General features: G+C 41.7%; 1 protein-coding gene across 2 annotated transcripts; it reads right to left on the bottom strand.

Moving 5' to 3' along the window:
- Positions 1-2425: 2425 nt before the first annotated feature.
- On the bottom strand, positions 2426-4378 carry LOC119475235 (sporulation-specific protein 15-like). Of its 2 annotated transcripts, none has more exons than XM_037747733.1 (2): positions 4022-4378; positions 2426-3859 (listed from the first exon to the last, which is right to left on the bottom strand). In XM_037747733.1, the coding sequence occupies exons 1-2, from the start codon at positions 4346-4348 to the stop codon at positions 2441-2443; spliced, it is 1746 nt and encodes a 581-aa protein (XP_037603661.1). In that variant the 5' UTR covers positions 4349-4378; the 3' UTR covers positions 2426-2440. The 2 variants fall into 2 exon arrangements, with proteins under 2 accessions (XP_037603661.1, XP_037603660.1); XM_037747732.1 differs by having other exon boundaries at positions 2426-3922; positions 4031-4378.
- Positions 4379-20436: the final 16058 nt, after the last annotated feature.

Genomic DNA, 20436 nt, shown 5'->3' with positions numbered 1-20436 from the left:
CACGGAACAAATTTACGTTACTTGGTTAGGTTTAGGAAAGAAAACATAATGGTTTGGGTTTAAAGAACTAGGTCTACACTCAATGTTGACTTCGGATTTCACACTGGACACAAACACCTGTCTCCTGGGTGAAAGTCCCGTGTTTGACGCCCGACCCCCGACCTCCTCCCTACGCAGACTTTGATCAACACGTATTTCTGTTTAACCTGGGAATTTGTGTGTCCACCATGACAAAGGATTCTGATTGACTTTCCAATGGCGTTGTTTCCGTTGTGCCGGTTCGTAATTTTTGCACCTAATGCACTGTAAAGAGGTTGTATTAATTTCACGTATTTCTGAGAGATCAGGCTGCTGGCTCATATTGTTGGTTATAGACGAAGTACAGTGCATTACTTTAAGTACGAACAATGAATGAGAGCAGCCTGATTTTTACAAAATATGGAAAATCACCAGCCTTATCCTTTTAAGTTTTTTTTTTTACATGAAATTGACAGACCTATTTTATTACATACAATTGTGTTTGATTTCACTCATTCCCATTATGATGTTTTACAGTGAAGCAGCAGGAGGGAAGAGAAAGAGGTAAAAGGGGGGTAAAATGAATTATTAAAGAACCAGAGAAGGAATACCTTCAGGAGCTGACTGCGGATATTTGTCTAATTTCATTTGACGCTGGGGGCAAAGCTTTCTATTTAAACACCTCTAAGTGCTAATGATGTTTGCATCATTAAAAATATTAAGTGGGGCCTGTGACACATAGCTTACCCCTGATCCAGCAACTGGGGAAAGGAACACTACACTGTAAAAAAATCCATTTTAACAAGCAGTATAATATAATGCTTCCATAAAAATCACACCAGATACATGACTTTTTTAAGACTTTTACATTTGCAGTTTTTTTTTAGAAACACAACAGGTCAGTCTTGGCAGATGTTTTAAATTGCTGTGAAGTGCAGTACGTACAAGTAAATTAGTTGTCAAGACGGGGACGTTTTTGTTTTTGTAGTGTATTGCCTCCCTGTCAGGACTGGCAGCATTTGACTGCAGTTTCACAGGGGTCTCCTCATCTATATTCATCTGAAAGCTTTAAAGATTTAAAGTGATGAATAATATCCTTCTGAATAATAATAACCAGACCCCTTGCCACTGCTTCACTCAATTTGAAAAAAAAATGGAAATACTTAATGTACTGTCCAGTAAAATCATGTTTTAGCGAATTAGATTAATTACTGCTACATTTTGATGAGCTCCGCTCCAACAGATAGGATGCATGAATATTTATCTCTCTTCTGGTACAGAAATATCCTCATGCGGTGGTTTTATGTTTAAATCATGACTGTGAAAGAGTGACTGTGAAATGAGTGAATTTGGCGGTCTCTGTCGCCCGTCCCCACGGCGAGTTCAGAGGTCATTGTTGATGCACTTTGAAAGCTTTGATGCATGAACACTAAAGGGTGGTCGGCAGAGAGGACGATCACTGTAAATCTGAATTGTAATGATTGCAGTAACAGTGAATGAATGTTATCTTGGTGTGCGTTCTTCTCTCTCTCAGCTCTGTTCTAACAGAAGTCAGGTTTTAATGTATGCAGCCAGCCTGAGTGACACTACGAGAGCTCATCATTTTATATTGTTTGTCTTCCTGTGTAGTTCAGTAGGATATTTAATAAGGGATGGGACACAAGCAGCCGGCTGTTTTTCCCTGCTGAGGAAAAGGGGGGCTGGCGGGGTAGGGGACGGTAACTGTCCCCAGCACGAAAAACAGCCACACCATGGGAGGGTTTTCATCTTTTTCATTGATTATTGATAAAACCAAATCCAATATTTTCTGATTTTGTGGGTAAACTGGGTCACTATGACTACAAAATGAAAAATGTGAAGTATTGAAATCATAAAAGATGTAATCTCAACAATTATTTGCTCCTTACAGTTAAACATATAATACTACACTTTATTTCTTATATTCTTCCTTTTTGAACAGGGGAATCACCACCCCGGTCTGCTGCTCCTTAGGCATAGTCACCGACTTCCACGCAATGTTGAAGAGACGTGTCATCCAAGACAGCCCCTCCTTTGCCTCCGTCACGGCAGTGGCTGCTGCTCTTCGGGCCTGTCGGTACCTTGCACCTGCCTCCGGAGTCCTGCGAGATATCACATCCCGGAAGGCCTCCTTCTTCAGTCGGACGGCTTCCCTGACCACCGGTGTTCACCACGGTGTTCGAGGGTATGACACAACTGTCATATTTCAGCTTTTTTTGTGAGAGGTAACCGGAGCACCCGGAGTAAATCCACAACAAAGAGGTGAGATGAGGTGAGAAATCATTTCATCCACATCAATACACCGTTATGGAGAGCAAAAACATGACAGCACTGTCATGTTTTTGTTTCAGCATTTTTGTGGAAGGAAACCGGAGCACCCGGAGTAAACCCACAACACAGCTCCTCACATGCTGTTCAGCAGCTGGATTTCTTGTTGTAGGATGTCACGCTCTCGGCTGATGTTCTCTTTCTCCGCGTTCGTCGCTTTGCACTGATTTTGTAAAGTTTCTTGTCTTTTCAACCTTTTATGGAGCACCCGGCTCTCTCGTCGAAGTGAATCATTTTGCTGGCTTATGGCATTTTTTTGTACCTTCAGCAACTGATGTATGGCCTCCAATACTTTCTCACTTTGGAGTCTGCTGTAGAGCGCCTGGATCTCGTGGTCAAGTGAGAGGTTTTGATTGCGCAATAATTCATTTTCTTCTGCAAGGATAGCATTCCTGTCTTTCAAAGCTTGTTCCTTTGTAATCGTTTTGTGCAGCTCCTGAAGTTCTTTATGCAGGTTGTCATTTTGGTGAGTTAGAACCTTTTTCTCTGCTTTCATTGATTTATATTTTGCTTGCAAAGCAGTTTTGTTTATGACCTCCTCGTTGAGTGCCTGGATTTCTTCTTGGAGATTCTGATTGAACTCTCTCATGGCTTCTATCTCGTCTGTCATAGTTTGGCAACTGTCTTCATGGTCGCCAATACATAGAAGCTTTGAGTAGAGCTTTCCACGTATTTTGAGAAGCTCTGTATTTCTGGTCGAGACGACTTTTTCTTCTGATTTAATGTGCCTGTTTTTCTTCTCCAAGTTTTCTTTGTTCTGGACCTTTCTTGTAATCGCCTGAACTTGTTGTTCGATGTTATCATTTTGTCTGCTCAATAAGTCCATGCTGCTCTTCCTCTCCTTCCACATGACTTCCCGAACTTTCAGTTCGTCATACTTTTTGGTTTGCTCCATGAGTTGTTGTTGCAGTGCGTCACTTTGTTTTCTGAGGACCACATATGATGCTGTCACCGTGTTATCCATTTCCTGCAAAGACTTTTCATTACGGATGTTTTTGCGCATGTCCTGAATACGTTGTTGGAGTTCGTCGTTTTCCTGGCTAATCGCCTCTTCCTCTGCCCGATGTGCATCGAAGACTTCATCCAAAGCTTCTATAGTTTGACGATTCTTCTTGAGCTCCTCGAACTCCTCTCTCATTGTGTCATTTTGGAACCTCATGGCTTCAATTGTGTCCCTCTTTGCATCACACCTTTCCTCCGAAGACAGCCTTTTGTGGAGCTCCTCAATCTCTTGCTGCAGAGCCTCATTTGCTCTCAGGTGCTCTGCTTTGTACAGCGTCAGCGTATTCTTTAGCTCCTGAATTTCTTGTCTCAAGTCTTTCTCAATGGCCTCTTTGGCCAAATTCAGAGCATTGCACTTTGCAATCAAACCTCTTTGAGTTTGGACACTTTCACGGAGCTCCATTAGTTCTTTTTCCTGACTCTCACGGTGTTGCAGGTCATCAGGTGGTTGGTCAACTGCTCCTCCTACTGCATTGTCTTGGTCAGTAGGATCTGTCTGCTCTTGTTGGTCAACTCCTCCTACTGCATTGTCTTGGTCAGTAGGATCATTGTCTTGGTTAGTAATATCTGTCTGCTCTTGTTGGTCAACTCCTCCTACTGCATTGTCTTGGTCAGTAGGATCTGTCTGCTCTTGTTGGTCAACTCCTCCTACTGCATTGTCTTGGTCAGTAGGATCATTGTCTTGGTCAGTAGGATCAGTCTGCTCTTGTTGGTCAACTGCTCCTCCTACTGCATGGTCTTGGTCAGTAGGATCAGTCTGCTCTTGTTGATCAACTGCTCCTCCTACTGCATGGTCTTGGTCAGTAGTATCTGTCTGCTCTTGTTGATCAACTGCTCTTCCTACTACATTGTCTTCGTCAGTAGTATCTGTCTGCTCTTGTTGATCAACTGCTCTTCCTACTACATTGTCTTCGTCAGTAGTATCTGTCTGCTCTTGGCTTGAAGCCATGCTCTCAATGTCTTTAGATACCGTGGAACCCATTTTCTGCTCTCTTAGAGTGCTGAAAGTACAGTTTTCTTAAGAGTGCTGAAAAAACAGTTTTAAAGTGTGTCCAATATTTGGCCTATAGCTGCATTCACGGCTTCACAGCTTCCTTTGAAGCTGATGATGTCTTAAAGTCGTACTTTAAGACATCATCAACATTCTGATGATGTCATAAAGTACAGCTTTGACCAATAGTAAGCAGTACTGTGCTTTGTAATGTTGCCCTAGCAACAGCTTTAGACCATTATACAGTTTTGAACGTAAACATTCTAAATGTGTCTCGGTTGAGTTCCAGTCGCAGTGTATGTGAATGACATCAGCTGACAGGAAGCAAACATGGACCAAAGCTGTTGCCTAGCAACGCTATTTCGCTGAAATGCGCTAAAACGAAGCGTTCCAGGGAGTCCTCTGCAGCTAAAAGTTGAATCATTTACTTTCACTATAATTCTATGGAAAATGGGTACAAACGAGTCTCCCCTTTACAGACATGCCCACTTTATGATAATCACATGCAGTTTGGGGCAAGTCATAGTCAAGTCAGCACACTGACACACTGACAGCTGTTGTTGCCTGTTGGGCTGCAGTTTGCATTGTTATGATTGGAGCATATTTTTTATGCTAAATGCAGTACCTGTGAGGGTTTCTGGATCAATATCTGTCATTGTTTTGTGTTGTTCATTGATTTACAATAATAAATATATACATACATTTGCATAAAGCAGCATATTTGTCCACTCCCATGTTTATCCGTGTCAAAACTGACTAACAAAATGAAACTATATATTTGTTACCCATTTTTAAAGGTTTGTTAAGGTACATTCATAAATAAATAAATATAAAAAATGTGTTACGTTAACGTTACGATTTTTTTAACAGTGTCGGTGTGAAACCATGTGTGGCAGTTGTCGCACTAGACCCACGACACCAATCCCTCCGAACTCTCCGGAGGGTCAGGTTCCCTGCACCGGCCACACCACCGAACCATCTGCTCCATTTCTTCAGTGGTGTGACCTACTCACAGAAAAAAATATATATATGTAAGAAAATTGTCTGATCTTATGGGCTGGCATGCAAAGACAACAATAACAATAAGTAAACTACCGGTGGATGTCGTGGGTCCAGCAGGCGAGGACGAGGAGCTTGATGACAGGGTTGTTGTCCGGTCTTGAGAGTCTGTATAAATAAGAGACAAAGCCTTACATGTTTTGCTTACTCTTCATCATGGCTCATGATACCAACATGTTAAAATGTTGCTTTCTGTTTTACAGTTTATATAAAGCATTTACAGTGGGAGAGAGAGGAAGGAGCTTGGGACCCTCGGAGGCCTGCTGCGGTTGATGTTGAAGGCACTAAAGAATAATCATATTTTATTATTACAACATTAAAATGCATACTCCTAATAATGTCTATACATCACAATAGTAAATCAATTTTGATATTTACATTGGGAGGCACAACAGGCTGAGGGACCGGCGTTGGAAAGGCCGGAGCTGGTGGCTGGAGCAGCCCCGAGGGGCACTGTTTTTCTGCGGCTGGGGCGAGAGGTGGTGAGGATGAAATTTAGGTGTGCTTGAGCACCCCTAAAAAGAGTTTAAAATTGTCAATGCAGTGTATTACTTTTCGTAGGTGTAGCTACGAACGGTGTATGAGAACAGCCTGGCTTGTGACAGCAGTGCAGGCAGCAGTGCAGTATTGCCGGTACATAAGATGAGACTTTAAATGATGGCTGCATGTGCAGCTTTGTGACTGTGGCGGTGATGAGGCAGCGCTGCCAGGTTTCTTTACGAGTGCAGCCAGCAGGCCTGCGGTGACTCCCGGCTCTCTGTCAGTGCTGTCCACAGCTTTATAGGACAGAGGTAGATATGGAAGTCTGAGAGGCTCATCCAGGGGTCGTTATGGACGTCGTATAGGAACTCCTTCCCCCTGAGGACACAAAGTGGAAGTGAGAGAAGGCTAGAAAAAGAGAAAATGTGTGTGTGCATGTTGTCTTTATGCCAGAATGGATGAGGCTCTGGCTCCGAGACAGTGGAGAAGGAAGTAATGCTCTCTTTCCATCACCTGAGGGCTGAACCTCTGAGGACAAGTGTGTATGTGTGTGTGTCAGTGTGTTCCTACCCCGAAGCCAAAGCCTTGTATCCTGACAGATGTCTCTGTCTCACCTGCTTCAGCGAGACGTCGTCATCCTGAGACAGCCGTTGAATCTTTGTTTGACCTCTCCGGGGGTTAATGGGAGGAAAGTGTTGAAGTGTATTAAGAAGACCGAAGATGTGTGGAGCAGAAACGAGATAACGTGATAGATGAGCAGTTTGTCAGAACGTCTGGTGATGGTGGCGTACATCTTTCATGTGCAGGTGCAGACGTCCATTTGCCAGTACAATGTTGAGTATGCAGAAGTACGTGTGATCTGTTTCAAGAGAGGTACTTCCACGCAGTGAAGTGGAGGTATTTCAGCTGAGGTGTATATAACACCTCTACATTCACAGCTATTGACTTTTGGGTATGAAATCATAAACTGCTTGTCCACTATCAATGAGTATGTTTACATGCACACACATTAATATTACGAATATGACAATATTCCGAATTTTTTATGGGTCAAGTGATATCCTGTTTGGATATTCAAAATTAGGCCTTATCTCAAATGGAGCATGTTGGATATGCCGATATTATTCATGTTTTAGGAGCATTCTTTGGACATATATACAGCCCATTCATAATATGCGTCTCAATTGGGGTTTTTACAGCAGTTTGCGACACACGGCCTCTTGCCTGTTTACGGCCAGCTTGGCCAACTAGCCGACAGTTTGCAGAGATGCATGCCCAAAAGAAAAACCCACATTTCTGGTGGGAAATTATAAAAGACTTGGATATCAACAGCATTTTTGATTTTCACAAATATTGCAACGCCGACCTTTTCAAGAAAGTGGTTGAAGGAATGAGAGAGGGAGGCTGTGTTTGCAAGTCCACAAATTGTTATGTTAATCAGAGTATGCACGGCTGCATGTAAACAGGAATATTAGAGGACTATTCATTGTCATTAGCGATGAAAATAGATTAGTAGGAATATTAATAATAAGGGCAAAAACTGCAATGTTTTGTGCATGTAAACGGCGTCATTGTTGCACTTGATTCAAACATGTCACATCCAAATGTCAGCAGCTGCCTGCAGTAATAACAGTGGAAGAGCTGGTTGTGTGTCTAGTGCATTGACTTATTAATGAAATCTTCTATATATAGGATGTTCTCCAAGAAGAATAAGAAATGTCACTCTGTTGTTGGGGCTGTGTCTCAGTTCAGCTTTTGTTTACATTTGAGCGCACACTTAAAAACATATAAATATAGCAGTGCATACTGAGCAGTATCGTGCAGACTATTTTTATTTTGTACCTCTGCTCCAGTTACATTTTAACACCTTGACACGATGCTGATAGCAATGCTGCAGGACGGGCTGATGATTTTTCCAGTAATGAAATCATTAGATGTTAACGTCAGCCTCGTACCAGATTGCAGTCTTGCAGATTGAACATTCATCTCTTGCAAGAATATGGATCTTCTCCTCTTCCTCTCTTCACTTTTAATCCACACCTCTCCTCTATCTTTAGAAGAGTAGAGTGAAGAAGATGCCTCTCAGTGTCACAATGCCCCCCTGGTCAGTTTCTCTGTGACAGTCCCTCTCTGTCGGCGCTGCTGCTGCTGCTGCCGTGGGATTCAGCAGGACGGAGGCCAGTTTGCAGCTGACAGCTGCTTGCGTTGCCGTTCACCTCCAGCTGGATGGATTTGCGCGGCCAAGACTGTTAGTTAGTTAAATGAAGCCCTGAAGGAGCATGAATGAGCTCGCCTGCAGCAGCAGCAGCACTCCAAAGCAGCCAATAGAGGAAAGTTATCTTCCATTCAGAGAGTAAAAACAGATAGAGACGCTTTCTGCTGTCGCCTCTGGGAACAGGGATAATGCAGGAGCAGGGTAGCGCAGAGACGGTGTATGCACAATTAAACAAAACATTTCAACGGCAGCACTTCGGAGCAGCCATTAAAAGAGACTTATCTTCAGTGGAGAATCTAACGGAAATAGATTCCTGTCAGTTTTGGGACAGGGTTACAGGGTGATTGGACTCGTACGCACAATTAAGCAAAATGTTTCAGGCCTACTGCTTCAATTCACTGCATCCGGGTACTGAGTCGGGTAGCGAACAATAGAAACGGCAGCAAAACAATCCACAACCACAGAGCCGGGAAGATGTACATACTGTGCATACAGTAAATCTGATAAAGGTAAACTGAAATCCAGTCACAGACATCTGTAATCACTGAATGTTATTAGATAGGTAGAGGTTAAGATTTTATTTCCCAGAAGAAGAAAAAATGATGTATATTTTAAGTCTTTAAAAAGGGCGAAAATTAGATTAAAAAAAATTAATATCACAAATATCCCTGTACAAATCTGATCATTATTTGCAGTGCAAACTCTGAGAAAGTTTAACCTTTTATTAACTTTGAGGGATCAGCAGCTTATTCACGTATTCTGCACATTTTTCTCTTCACATTTTAATTACATGAATCCCGTTTTGTGTTCGGCTTGCTGAATGTAGACCATATTTACTGTGAAACTGCTTTCTTGCTACAGAAAACACAACTTTCAGAGGGAGGCTGTACTGGACCAACTGAGCGTCCTGGCTGGATTTAGCTTCCTGACCTGCAGCTGTTGTGCAGACGTGGGGGCATCTCTGGGTGCTGAACTCACATGTTCATAAAGCACTAAAGACTTAGAAGTTGTATTGTAGAGTTTAACTGTGAATCTCCTACACTATTGACTTGAAGATGATATCCTGCAGGGTAAACAATAGAAGAAGCCTCTGAATGGGCCATGGGTCATGGTGTAAACAGTAAGAACATTTTTTTAAAAGTGGAGGAGTTTTATTTACAGTCTGCCAGATTCAGACTAGATAATATTTCCGTCCATTATGATGATCACTATGTCAGACTAGACGATTACAGAGTCATAAATTCTTGCCATGACTTGGCTGAGATACATGACAGACTACACGTTGGTCCCAGACCAGTTAAAGCTCGCCGTCTTTCACTACGCATGTGATGTCATCGGGAAAGAGGTACTAGGACAGAACGCGCAGTGGAAGGCACGTCGTGGCTTGACGTCGTGAGATCCAGACAACCCCGTCTCACTTCCAACGCGTCTAGTAGCCTGCCGCTGCTTGGTCAGTGGCTCTCGGCGTCTGATACAAACACACCGAGTCACCCTTTAGCATCTGTATGAGATGCACCGGGCTTTCTACTAACTCCAATGTAAACCTATACGCATCACTATTAGACGGTCAGAGAAACTGACGTAGTATAAAGAGTGAGAAAGTCAGCTTAAAGCAGGAAGGAGGGGAGGATGAACGGGTGGAACAAACACAGGACTTTCACACAGGAGAACGCTATTTGTGTCCCGTGTGAAACCAAGTCAACGTTGTTATTTTACCGTAGTGATGTTACGTAACTTCCAAACTTTACTAACGCCAGTTACGTAACAAGTGTAGTTATTTTACGTAACAAATGTACTTACTTTAACCCAAACCAGGATGTTTTCCTAAACCTAACCAAGGGGATTTGTTGCGTAAGTAAAGCTAAAATCTAAGTAAATCTATGTTGGAAGTTTAATTTGAAAAGACGCTGTACGCATGTAACAAAAAACTGTACGTTTCCTGTGTACACTGGAGTTTCTTTTGAAAAGACACTATGCATGTAACTAACGGAAGGTGACACGCCATCCCTGGGCCCAAAACTGACACTACTTTTCTCCCTAGAGTGTCATAGTTTGAAGCTTAGGGGCGGTGACCAAGCAGTCCCAGACAGACACACTGCACGGGATGAAACGATTGATTGTCACATCCGACACCCATTGTCGTTTCTGATCCTACTTGACGCCCTGTGTTAACCTCGGTCTATAATCCTTGTGTTAGCCTCGGTTGGTCTATTATGGTCAATTAAATTTTCAATTGAATTTTATGTATACAGTTTAGCGTCAAATCATAGCAGAAGTTATCTCAAAATCCATTATGATATACATTCTGCACAGTGTAAAGTTAATTGTCCTAAGTCCATAGCGTGTTGTGAGCTAACTCTTCGAGGTGGCCTCTTACGTGAAACTACTTGCACCAGAAGAGAGGAACGTCTTCTCTTTTTTTTTTTGCTAAACTTCCACAGAAACCAGCTTTGACTGATAGCCCTAATGGCAGCCGGCGATAATGTTGACATAACAACTGAACGGCAATCATTACTTCATCATCCCGAGACGACTAAATCGCCTGTCACTCGTCTTCACTTCGCAACTTTAAACAGAAGTGTCACTTTATTGACATAATTTATATGGATAAAGAGCCCCTTACAGTTGCCTCCTGGCTGGAATGAATCAACTGATCTCTCACACACACACACACACACACACACGCACACACAAGCTACGCACAGTCTCACCTCTAATTTCCCATTATCATCCTGCAACGCTTTTGAATTATTCATGGGATGCCCTCACTGTAGGGAGAAAGTGAAGAGCGGAGGAGAGGTGGAAAAATGGAAATGAAGTGGGAGGGTAAGAGGAAGAGAAAGAGAGAATTAGAGGTGATAAAAACAGCGGAAACAAAGAATTGATGTAAAAAAAAACAAGAGAAACATCAGCGCACAGGGGGAACAGAGGAAACACAGAGAGAAAATGAAGGTGGAGAGTCAAGGAAGGAAGAGGAATAGAGGACAGCGAAGAGATAAAGAGGAGGTGATGAAGAGTAGCGGCAGACCACCGGTGGGAGGAAACAGGAAAACAGTTTTTCTGCACGCAGGACAGGTAGATCAGATGTCCCCGGGAGTGGATGAATAAAGCAGACACGTCTGTCAGCTCATAAATTGTTCCAAATTAGCAGAGCTTTCATTTAGCATATGCCCGCTTAAACTGAAAAAGAAAGGATGGGGAGGTGGAGAGCAGGGCTACGAAGATTTACTTCCCTTTTTTTTCCCCCCCTCCGTCCCGATGGTCCACATGATTCTCTCCACCAACTGTAAGCAAGCCTGAGGACTTGTGCCTCTAAACTGAGTCCTGTCTGAATATTCATTGGCTTAATTTGCATAGCCCACAGATGGCGAAAACAGATGCTCGTTACGGCAAGTGTCAGTTTTCAAAAATTTGCTTTCATGACAAAACAAATAAAGCTATACAGGAGGATGGAGCGGCTCGAAGCCTCCTGGCAGAGCTGCCAAGTGTGTGTGTGCGCGAGACAGTTGACGCAAGAGAAACTTTTAAGCATTCGTGTGTCCATGTCTATACGTGCAGTGTGTGTAGTATCAGTATAGTATGTACAATATAGGCATAATAAACATAACCGAAGGAGTTTCTATTTGCTCTGATTACCAAGAATAACGTTAACGTTCTTCTTACGTAAAAGCTCTGCCTCTGGAAAAAAGATTTATTGAATACGGTGTCGAGTTAAACATTATTTCTTGTCTTCAATGTCCCATGAAGCTTTGTTCCTGCACAACGGCAGGGTATTAACAGTATTTCTGGAGCTATAGACAACTGTATCTGTACCTGTTTACATGTTATCTAGCAGGACAAAGGGAGAAAAGGCACATAGGACATTGGAAATCGAAATGGATCGAGGACCCTTTCAGCGTTTAATCATCATCAGCGTTGCATTGTGGACTGATCAGAGTTAAAGACCTGAGGGCAGACAGAGACGAGGCTAAGCAGGAACAACACGCCGCTGTGTAAAACACTTGTTCTCTGCTTGTACGTTCCCATCTGACCTATCTACGGTAATCTAACATTGTTTTTTTGGAAAAGTTAATTAACTGCTCTGTGCTTTTGTTACAAGAGCGCTGAGAGGTGGCGGGAATAAAGCACAAAACACACATCAACAGGAGCACAGAAGTGTAATTTAAAGCATAACAAAAATTAATATAGAGTTTGGTCCTTTGTTCAGGAGTGATATCTCACTACTTTACATGACTTCATTTTTCACCTGAGGACTTTGTCTCACTAGCACTAAGCCAAGAATGTGGCTTGAAGAGGTCTCGCTGTTTTGGTATCTCAACAGCGAGTTTCTCTTCTGTTGTGACAACTACAAGACCTCAAGAGAAAACATGCTATCACCTGACAAGAGAAGAAGTCAAGGTACAGAAGCCAGGATGAGCAAAGGCAGAGGTGGAGTGTGAAAACAAGAATACGAGTCTAAAGCCATGTTAACAGCTCTGTGAGGCTGGACTTTGGCACAGTGGTTCTTTTAGAGAAGTGCTAATGTCAGCATGCTAACATGCTGATTGTTAATTACACTAAACACAAAGTACAGCTGAGGCTGATGGGAATTTCATTAGTTTTGTGTTTATGGTGGCTAGTTGTCCGTTTTCAAGCTGCGTGTCCCGAGTCTGTAAAAAACCAAAATGTCCAAGTTTTCACCACAACTGAAATAATAATAATAATATTATACTTAAACAATGCAACATGCGTCTAGATTAAACACTTGTCTGCATGTGTGTCAATCAATCAATGTGTGGTTGTCAAGTCTGTTGCTATGCGCATGCATGAACGTGCAGTACACCAGCCCGTTTGCACTAAAAGGTGTGTAAATGCCATGATAATGCGCAAGGCGTATGCATGTTGTACTGACTGCAATGTAAACGCATCTGCACATAAATGCTACAGCAAGAGTTAGTAATGTAGTGAAAAAAGCAAGAAAAACCAGGAGGTGGATGGGCCCAACGAAAACCTTTTAACCAGGAGACTCGTGTTTTGGACCGTCGTTGACCGGTGTTTTGTTTTGTAAGTTGCGTTAGTGACGTTTGTCATGTAACGATTGTCACATGTATTGATTTACGTTTGTGACGTGTTTTCTGTAATTGTGTTACGTTGGTCCTATAAGTATTTTACTTAGTTTACGTACTTACTTTAAGCCCAACCATGATGTTTTCTCTTACCCTAACTAAGTGGTTTTCTTGCCTGAATCTAACTGCGGTTGTTTATTTGGTGTACAAATGACACGTGAAAAGGCTGTGAAATGAAATGAAATGTCCGTGTAATGTCATGGTATTTATGCGCCTTCCCATGAAACCAGGTTGGGTACACCTAAGGGTTCCGGTATGAATGGAATGGTAGAGTCAGAGGAAAGGTCAGGGGATCACCAAAGTCAGTAGGATTCATCCTCTAGAGACCGTGAATGTCTGAACCAAATTTCATAGCTATCCATCCGTTAGTTGTTGAGATATTTCAGTCTGGAACAAAGTGGTGGACCGAGCAACCGACTGACAATGCCATCCCCGGAGCGATGCTGCTAGCACGGCTTTATAATTTATTTTGCCAATTATGTTTAGAGGGGAACATTATTGCTACCTTAAATAATGTGCACTGGCAATGTATAGTGTATAGTATCCACTGTATAATGTATAGTACAATTAAGCATTCATGATATGGAATAGCCTTCGGTAATGACAAAGTACTTGTGCTCATGCTGCTTCTCTGAAAAAAACAATGCATAAATGAGGGTTGGTGGCTTTAAACTGTTAGGTCAATCCCTTCATCCCAAGCTATATGCAACCACAGCGCACACACACACACACACTCACACAGGAACCCAGCTCCAGCTCCAGCTCCCCTCCAGTAGCTTTGTGCTGTGTGAGCACACAAATGAAAATGCTTCCTGCAGAACAATTCATTTGCCACACCACACAGTTTCCTCTACTGCACTGCTGGTCATGAGTGATTTTACACGCTCTTTCTCTCTCTCTCTCTCTCTTTCTCTCAGTTTTTCTTTTTGTTTCATCTCTTCTCTTTCTCTCTCCTTGTTTTTCATTAAATTCAATCTCTTTGTTTCCTTTTTTTCTTTCTCTCACCTCTCCGTTTGCTCTCTCCCTTCATCCCATTCTCCATTTCCCTCACTTTTAGTTATTTTGTACTTTTGCTGCATTCAAGTGAAGTTGGAAATTCCCACCTGGGAAACAATGCAACTAACATGTTAAACAAAGCATGTTGACCCTGTAATTGTGCAGGCTGTTCTCATACACTGTTCGTAGCTATACCTACGAAAAGTAATCCACGTAATTGTGAACCAGAAGGGCAACAAACACCGCCTAAGAAGGAGGTCGGGATGGATGGGTGGGTTCAAAAACACCGGACTATTGCCCAGGACTCTCCGTGTGAAACCAGAGGTCAACGTTGATATATTTATAACGCCACTTCTGGTGTTGTTTTAACCCAAACCACCACCTTTGTCTAAACCTAACACATATTTTAAAATTTTGTCTTTTGAATCGAATACAGCACAAATCTTTCAGCCCCGTCTTTCCTCTCTTTGGTCCTCAAATAACTCAACCTTCTTTCCCTCTTCTTCCCTCTCCTGGTTCTCCAGCAGCCTGTCCCGTCCCGTAACACTGCCACGATGTGTAGCTTCTTTAGGATTTTAATTAAACACCCTTATGTGTCATCAACCCCTCTGGTGAGCAGCTCGCTCTTTAATTAGACCCGACGAACGCCAGGGAGGAAGACACACACACCTCACCGGTTTGTGTACAACTGCACAGGGGTGTGTGAGACTGTGGAGGTGGTTTGGTTAAGGATAAAGTCAGTGTTTTTCTGTTTGTGCATGTGTGTTTGTGTATGTAAAGGTCTGCTGCTCACTTTTTTAGGAGGGTCTCTGCAAACCGTTTTTGTGTGTGTACTGTGAAAACAGTCTCTCTGTCTAGTGTGCATGGTTTCAATGTGATTTGTGTTTTTGCATGCAGGCTGTGTTACTCCACTGAATGCGAAGGTGTTGCTCTTTAACACCCCCGATCTCATGCTTCTGTCATTTTTACAAGAATTTTCTAATTGTGGCCTCGGGATTGAGAGAAAAATCAACACGCCTATGATAATATCTCACAGTTGGCACTGTTCACAGCTAAGAAGGAAACATAAAAGTTGGCGGCTGTGAAACTTGCAAATGCAACTAAAATTACACAGTGTATTACTTTACCTTCTGATTGTTGTTAGTTATTCAAAACCTGCTGATTTTCTTCAAGAAAAGTGCAGTGAACGTACGACTTTGCAAAAGAGAATTACAACTACGCACAGTACGAGTACAAGGGAATTAAAGTAAAATCGAAACAGGAACCACTTCTGCATCTGTTCGGTTTAAATAGATTCATCACATATGAAATGGCAAACGTGTTGCTTCCCCTCAAGACGTACTGATGCGCCGCAAATGGTGCAAAATTAAAGGTGTTATAAAAGTTAGAGGCAATCCATAAAACTGACAGTAGCTTCCACTCATCTGCCAGTCAACTGTCCCATCTGTTCACTTCAAACAGAGCATACAAAGTACGACATATTACAGCAATTTGAGGTGAAATCACATTTTAAATACAACCTTTTTTAAATATAGCAGCAGAACTAAAAGTGAACGCAGCTTCTTCTCTTCAGTCAGTGGTCATATCTGTTTAGTTTGAGCACAATTTTAAAACATTATCTATCTATCAGTTGAGAAATTAGTATAGGAAATTAAAGAAAATGTTCTAATTGCTTTTCTAATGCTTTTGTTATGGGACAGTTATTTTTTTAAGTCATAACATTTCCAACAGCTATAAGCCTGAATGCAAGCTAAAATTAGTGATTGACATGGACACTTTTTGCAGTGGAGTGCAGTTAGCTAGACATATTTGTTCTGGGTTAGGGGATTTGGCTGTCCTTCCTTTCACACCGGCCAACTTCGCTCCAGAGCAGAGGCAGCAGCATGAAGCCCAGAGTACAACTTTGCCAAATTTCCTCCACCAGTAGCTCTGTTTTCCCCGTGCAGCCTCCTCTCATTTCCTACACTGTCCTGCACCACGAAGCACGCCAACTTTTTGGGCACACACTTCTATCTTTTTCTGAATGTGCTGCAGTATTGGTTTGGCATCAGAACTGTTGCAGGTTTGACTAACTTTCCTGTGAATTTGTTAATTACAAAACTTGTCCGTCACCAACTTGTAAACTGCGTGCCTAAGCTGTCGAGACTGATCCACTCGGGCTGGCACTACCAAACCCTGAAGTGTTCTTCCTAACTGGATCATTCTCTGGTCTGAAACAGAAGATTTTCACTCTTGTCCTCACTACTTGAGAACGAAGCCCTCATCTTTTAGCTGTGATAGCAGACTCTCTGAATGTTCAGATACATTTCACAGGACATTAGACATGTGACATTATTCGGAAAAAAATATGAACGAAAGACAAACAATATTTTGATCCTGTTTGAATTGCGCCATGAATCACACATATGATGTTTGTCAATTTAAAAAATAATTATGCGAGTCAAGAAAGTCACAGTTTGTTGTAAAACTGTTGATGTATAAGACAGTGAAAATCCGTAATTAGAAAGACTAAACAACCAAAAGTCGCGTAAGTGACGTCTGAAAACTGAAAATGCTTATTATATTTATAAAAATTGTATTGTTCAACACAGGCCATTTTGGTAGAATATGACAACAGAATAGAAATAATTTTGTTTTACTTTTGTACGGCACTTTGTAGGCGGATGTTTTACCGGGGTCCGGTAGTCACTTTCAGTCCAAAACGGCGGAAGCGTAGCTTTGCTATTGGGCACTGATATTGCGATGGAACGAAAAATGTACTTTCACTTCTTTTTAATATATGTTCTTTGATGATACAACGACAAACTGCGACTTTCTTGACTTGCAAAATTATCTTTTAAATAGACAAACATCATGTGTGTGATTCATGGCGCAATTCAAACGGTGTCAAAAAAGTATTTGTCTCTCGCCGTTGACTACCGTACATATTTTTTTTCCCAAATAAGGTACAATGGGAGGGGAGGGACTTTGCATCCCTATAGATAATGTGCAAATAATGACATTTACAAATTCATAAATACACACTAATATAGATGTTTAGAGTTATGCAGAGGGAATCTTCATTTCACATCTAAACTCAGTCACAGTATCTGTTTATAATTCATATCATTTATTCATCTTGCTTTGATTTTTAGGAGAGGTCTTTGTACAAGCACGTGTGTATTAGTAGGTGTAAAGTGCAACACGTATCGGCGTTGCATCATTTGACAATGATGATTGAGCAGGCGGACTTCACACAGCAGGTTGCATCTTTGGATCCAAACATAATTGACTGATGGAGTCTATGCTTTCACAGTGCAAATATGATGAAGGTCAAAAGCTGAGACACCGTGCCTCCATTTTTTGGCCATGAGAGTGTTGCATCTTTTGTGTGTTTGTATCAGTCCATGACATCTGTGAACACAAAAGGCCTCATCGAAAGCATCACAAACACTAATGCTACCTCAGTGGAAAGTATTAAATTATGACCTGCAGTGAGCGGGGGCAGATTGTGCTGCATGCACATAAAATCAACTAAAACTGCTGCTGTTGTTTGTTTAAAGTGAGACCTGAAGTTAACATATTGTGTTTTGTTTTATGATCAATATTTAGCCAGCCTGCTTAGTCACTTTCAGATGACGGATGAAAAGAGACTTAGCCAGCAGTAACGCATTTGTTTATCTACGGGAAAAAATGAGCATTGGAAAGTGTTCCGTGTAAATGACTTATTAGAGTCCTTACAGCCGCAATTTAGCATCGTGACTGATTTTCAATATGCGGCCACATTCACACAACACAACAAATTATCCGGCGTTATATCCTAGGTGTTGATTTTTCATTAACAGTATTTTTTCAGTCGCAATTGTTTGGAGATGACAAGTGTGGAGTGGAGTGTTGTTTGTCCTCTCGTGAAAGCGAAATGGCTCCGAGGTTCAGCTGTTGAAAACTATCAAAAGCTTGGAAGGGTGCAAACGTAGATAAACACTGACACAGTGTTGACTTCTATGCTCGCAGAGCTAAATTAACGCTGACGATTCTGCAAAAAGCAAAAAAAAGCTGCAGAGAGGAAACATGGAGACGGAGCAGGAACAACGGTGACACAGATCTAAATAAGCTGAACTCAATGAATCAATTTAGAGCATTTTAAAGGGATAGTTTGGGTGTTTTTGAAGTGGGGTTGTATGAGGTACTTAGTATATTTTAAATGCACATATCTTTACATTTGCCAAAAAATACCTTGATTGACATGAGTTAATGATGTCATTACAGAGCACGAGATGCCGGCAGTACAAACTTTAGGCTGTCTGTCTGCAGTGTCAGCAGCACATCTGGCCGAGCCGGAGACGACATGCCACCTCCGCTTCCTCAGCTCGCCCTGACAGTCAGGGGCTAATGACCTGGAAGGATACACAGTCCCTCTACATATGGGCCTCTCTGCTTGTGTGAGTGTCTGTGTTTTTGGGTGTGTGAGTGCACATGTGCAGATATTTGTGCACGTTCAACTTGGATGAATCCACACCTCTGCTCAGGTTGTTGGGTATTTGTGTGTGTGTGTGTGTGTGTAGCGCGTCTATGTAGGTGTTTGAGTGTGGATAGCGGCCTGGGACCTTTTCTTCAGCGCTTGGAGAGCCCCAGTGCATCTGGGCCTGTGGTCCTCCCTGCTAGCCGAGTAATTAGGACAGGACATGCTGACCAGTAGCACCCTCAGCTGGGACCACTGACAGAACAAGGACAGATGAAATTATACACCTGGATGCTTCACAGGGATTTTTTTTTCCAGTGTAGTTTGATGATCTAAGACCTAAAGTTGGTTTTTGACCCATTTAAAGGACAAAATTAATGTCACCTCATGTCACAACTGGCCATTTGTGGAGGGTTTTTCTTTCCCAGCTGTTTTATATTCGAGTATTTTGTTGAGCTGGAGCGCTCTTTTCAAAGGTCAGCATGAATAACTTATCATGGAAAACAAGTTCTGGGGAAAACTTATCACAAAGGTTTGCATAAACTGTGTGGGGATATGTTTGTAATGCCAGATCGTGCAAGGATGACATTCAAACTGTTTGTGTTAGGAAATCTTTTTTATTATTATTGCCACACGTAACCAGAGAATACCTTTGTTTTAGTTCCAAACAAATAACATAGTGTTTGTCGCAAGAATGATGCACGAAATCCAAGTAAACCTCCACCAAATCATTTTATTTCAAACAGATGATAAAACCTGCATCATCTTATACTACTTGAAATATGTAGTCATACTAGCAAAACAACAGTTAAAGAGTACCTATTATACCTATTATACCTATTATTTTGTTTTTTTTACACTTTCCTTTAGTGTGTTGTATAGTTTTTTTGTTCCGTAACGTGGTGATGTCACCAAGTATTTGCATAATACCTGCCTTGCAGCAAGTTTGGCACGCCCTCAAACAAAGCTAGTTAGAGCGGAGCTGGAGCGGAGTCCGAAGAGTTTGGTTTGGTTGAAACCTGAAAATGTGACGTATTCTCATACAACATGTTATATGATATGTTACGAAAAGTTATTCCTCCTTTTTTGTTCATTTTCCTACGAATCTCCAGCAACACGTGTCAATTTCCGCTTGTTAAATGCATACAGTATTTTCAAAATAAACTTCACAGGAAACAACTTCCTTAGTTTCAAGCGATAAAACTAAATTGTTTGGATTAGGAAAAGATTTACTTGGTTAGAATTAGTCAACAAAACTACGTAGTTAGGTTTAGGTAAAGATAGTAGTTTGGGTTAAAATAACACCAGAGGTGGCGTAACTTAAATACGTAAGTTACGTGACAAATAACGTTGACTTCTGCTTTCACACGGGACATGAACACCAGTCTCCTGGTTGAGAGTCTGGTGTTTTTTGACCCATCTATTCACCCCGACATCCTTCCTATATGGCGTTTGCTGCTTTTTATACTTCCTCTTTCACAATTACGTGGATTACATACAAATTGATTTTGTGGGATATACACGAATTACAGTGCATTACTTTCCGTACAGTGTATGAGACCAGCCTGGAAAATGAGGTACAGTCTTAAGTTATCGTTTACCAGTTTATTTATTAAACAATTTATCTGTTAGGATATACAAACTTGTTAAAGTTGTTGTTAAGAACCACGCTTACATCTAGTGATGTATGGTGTGTGAGTTTTTTTGCTAGTGATGTTGGTGCAGGTCATCTGCTCATTCATTGAACAGGTGTGCATCATTAGGCACATTAAGCCACGAGGGA

This window comes from Sebastes umbrosus, chromosome 17, assembly GCF_015220745.1.
Source record: "Sebastes umbrosus isolate fSebUmb1 chromosome 17, fSebUmb1.pri, whole genome shotgun sequence".
In the NCBI taxonomy this organism is placed as follows: domain Eukaryota; kingdom Metazoa; phylum Chordata; class Actinopteri; order Perciformes; family Sebastidae; genus Sebastes; species Sebastes umbrosus.
The sequence above is the reverse complement of the archived record's forward strand: the minus strand, read 5'-3'. Positions and strand labels throughout refer to the sequence as shown.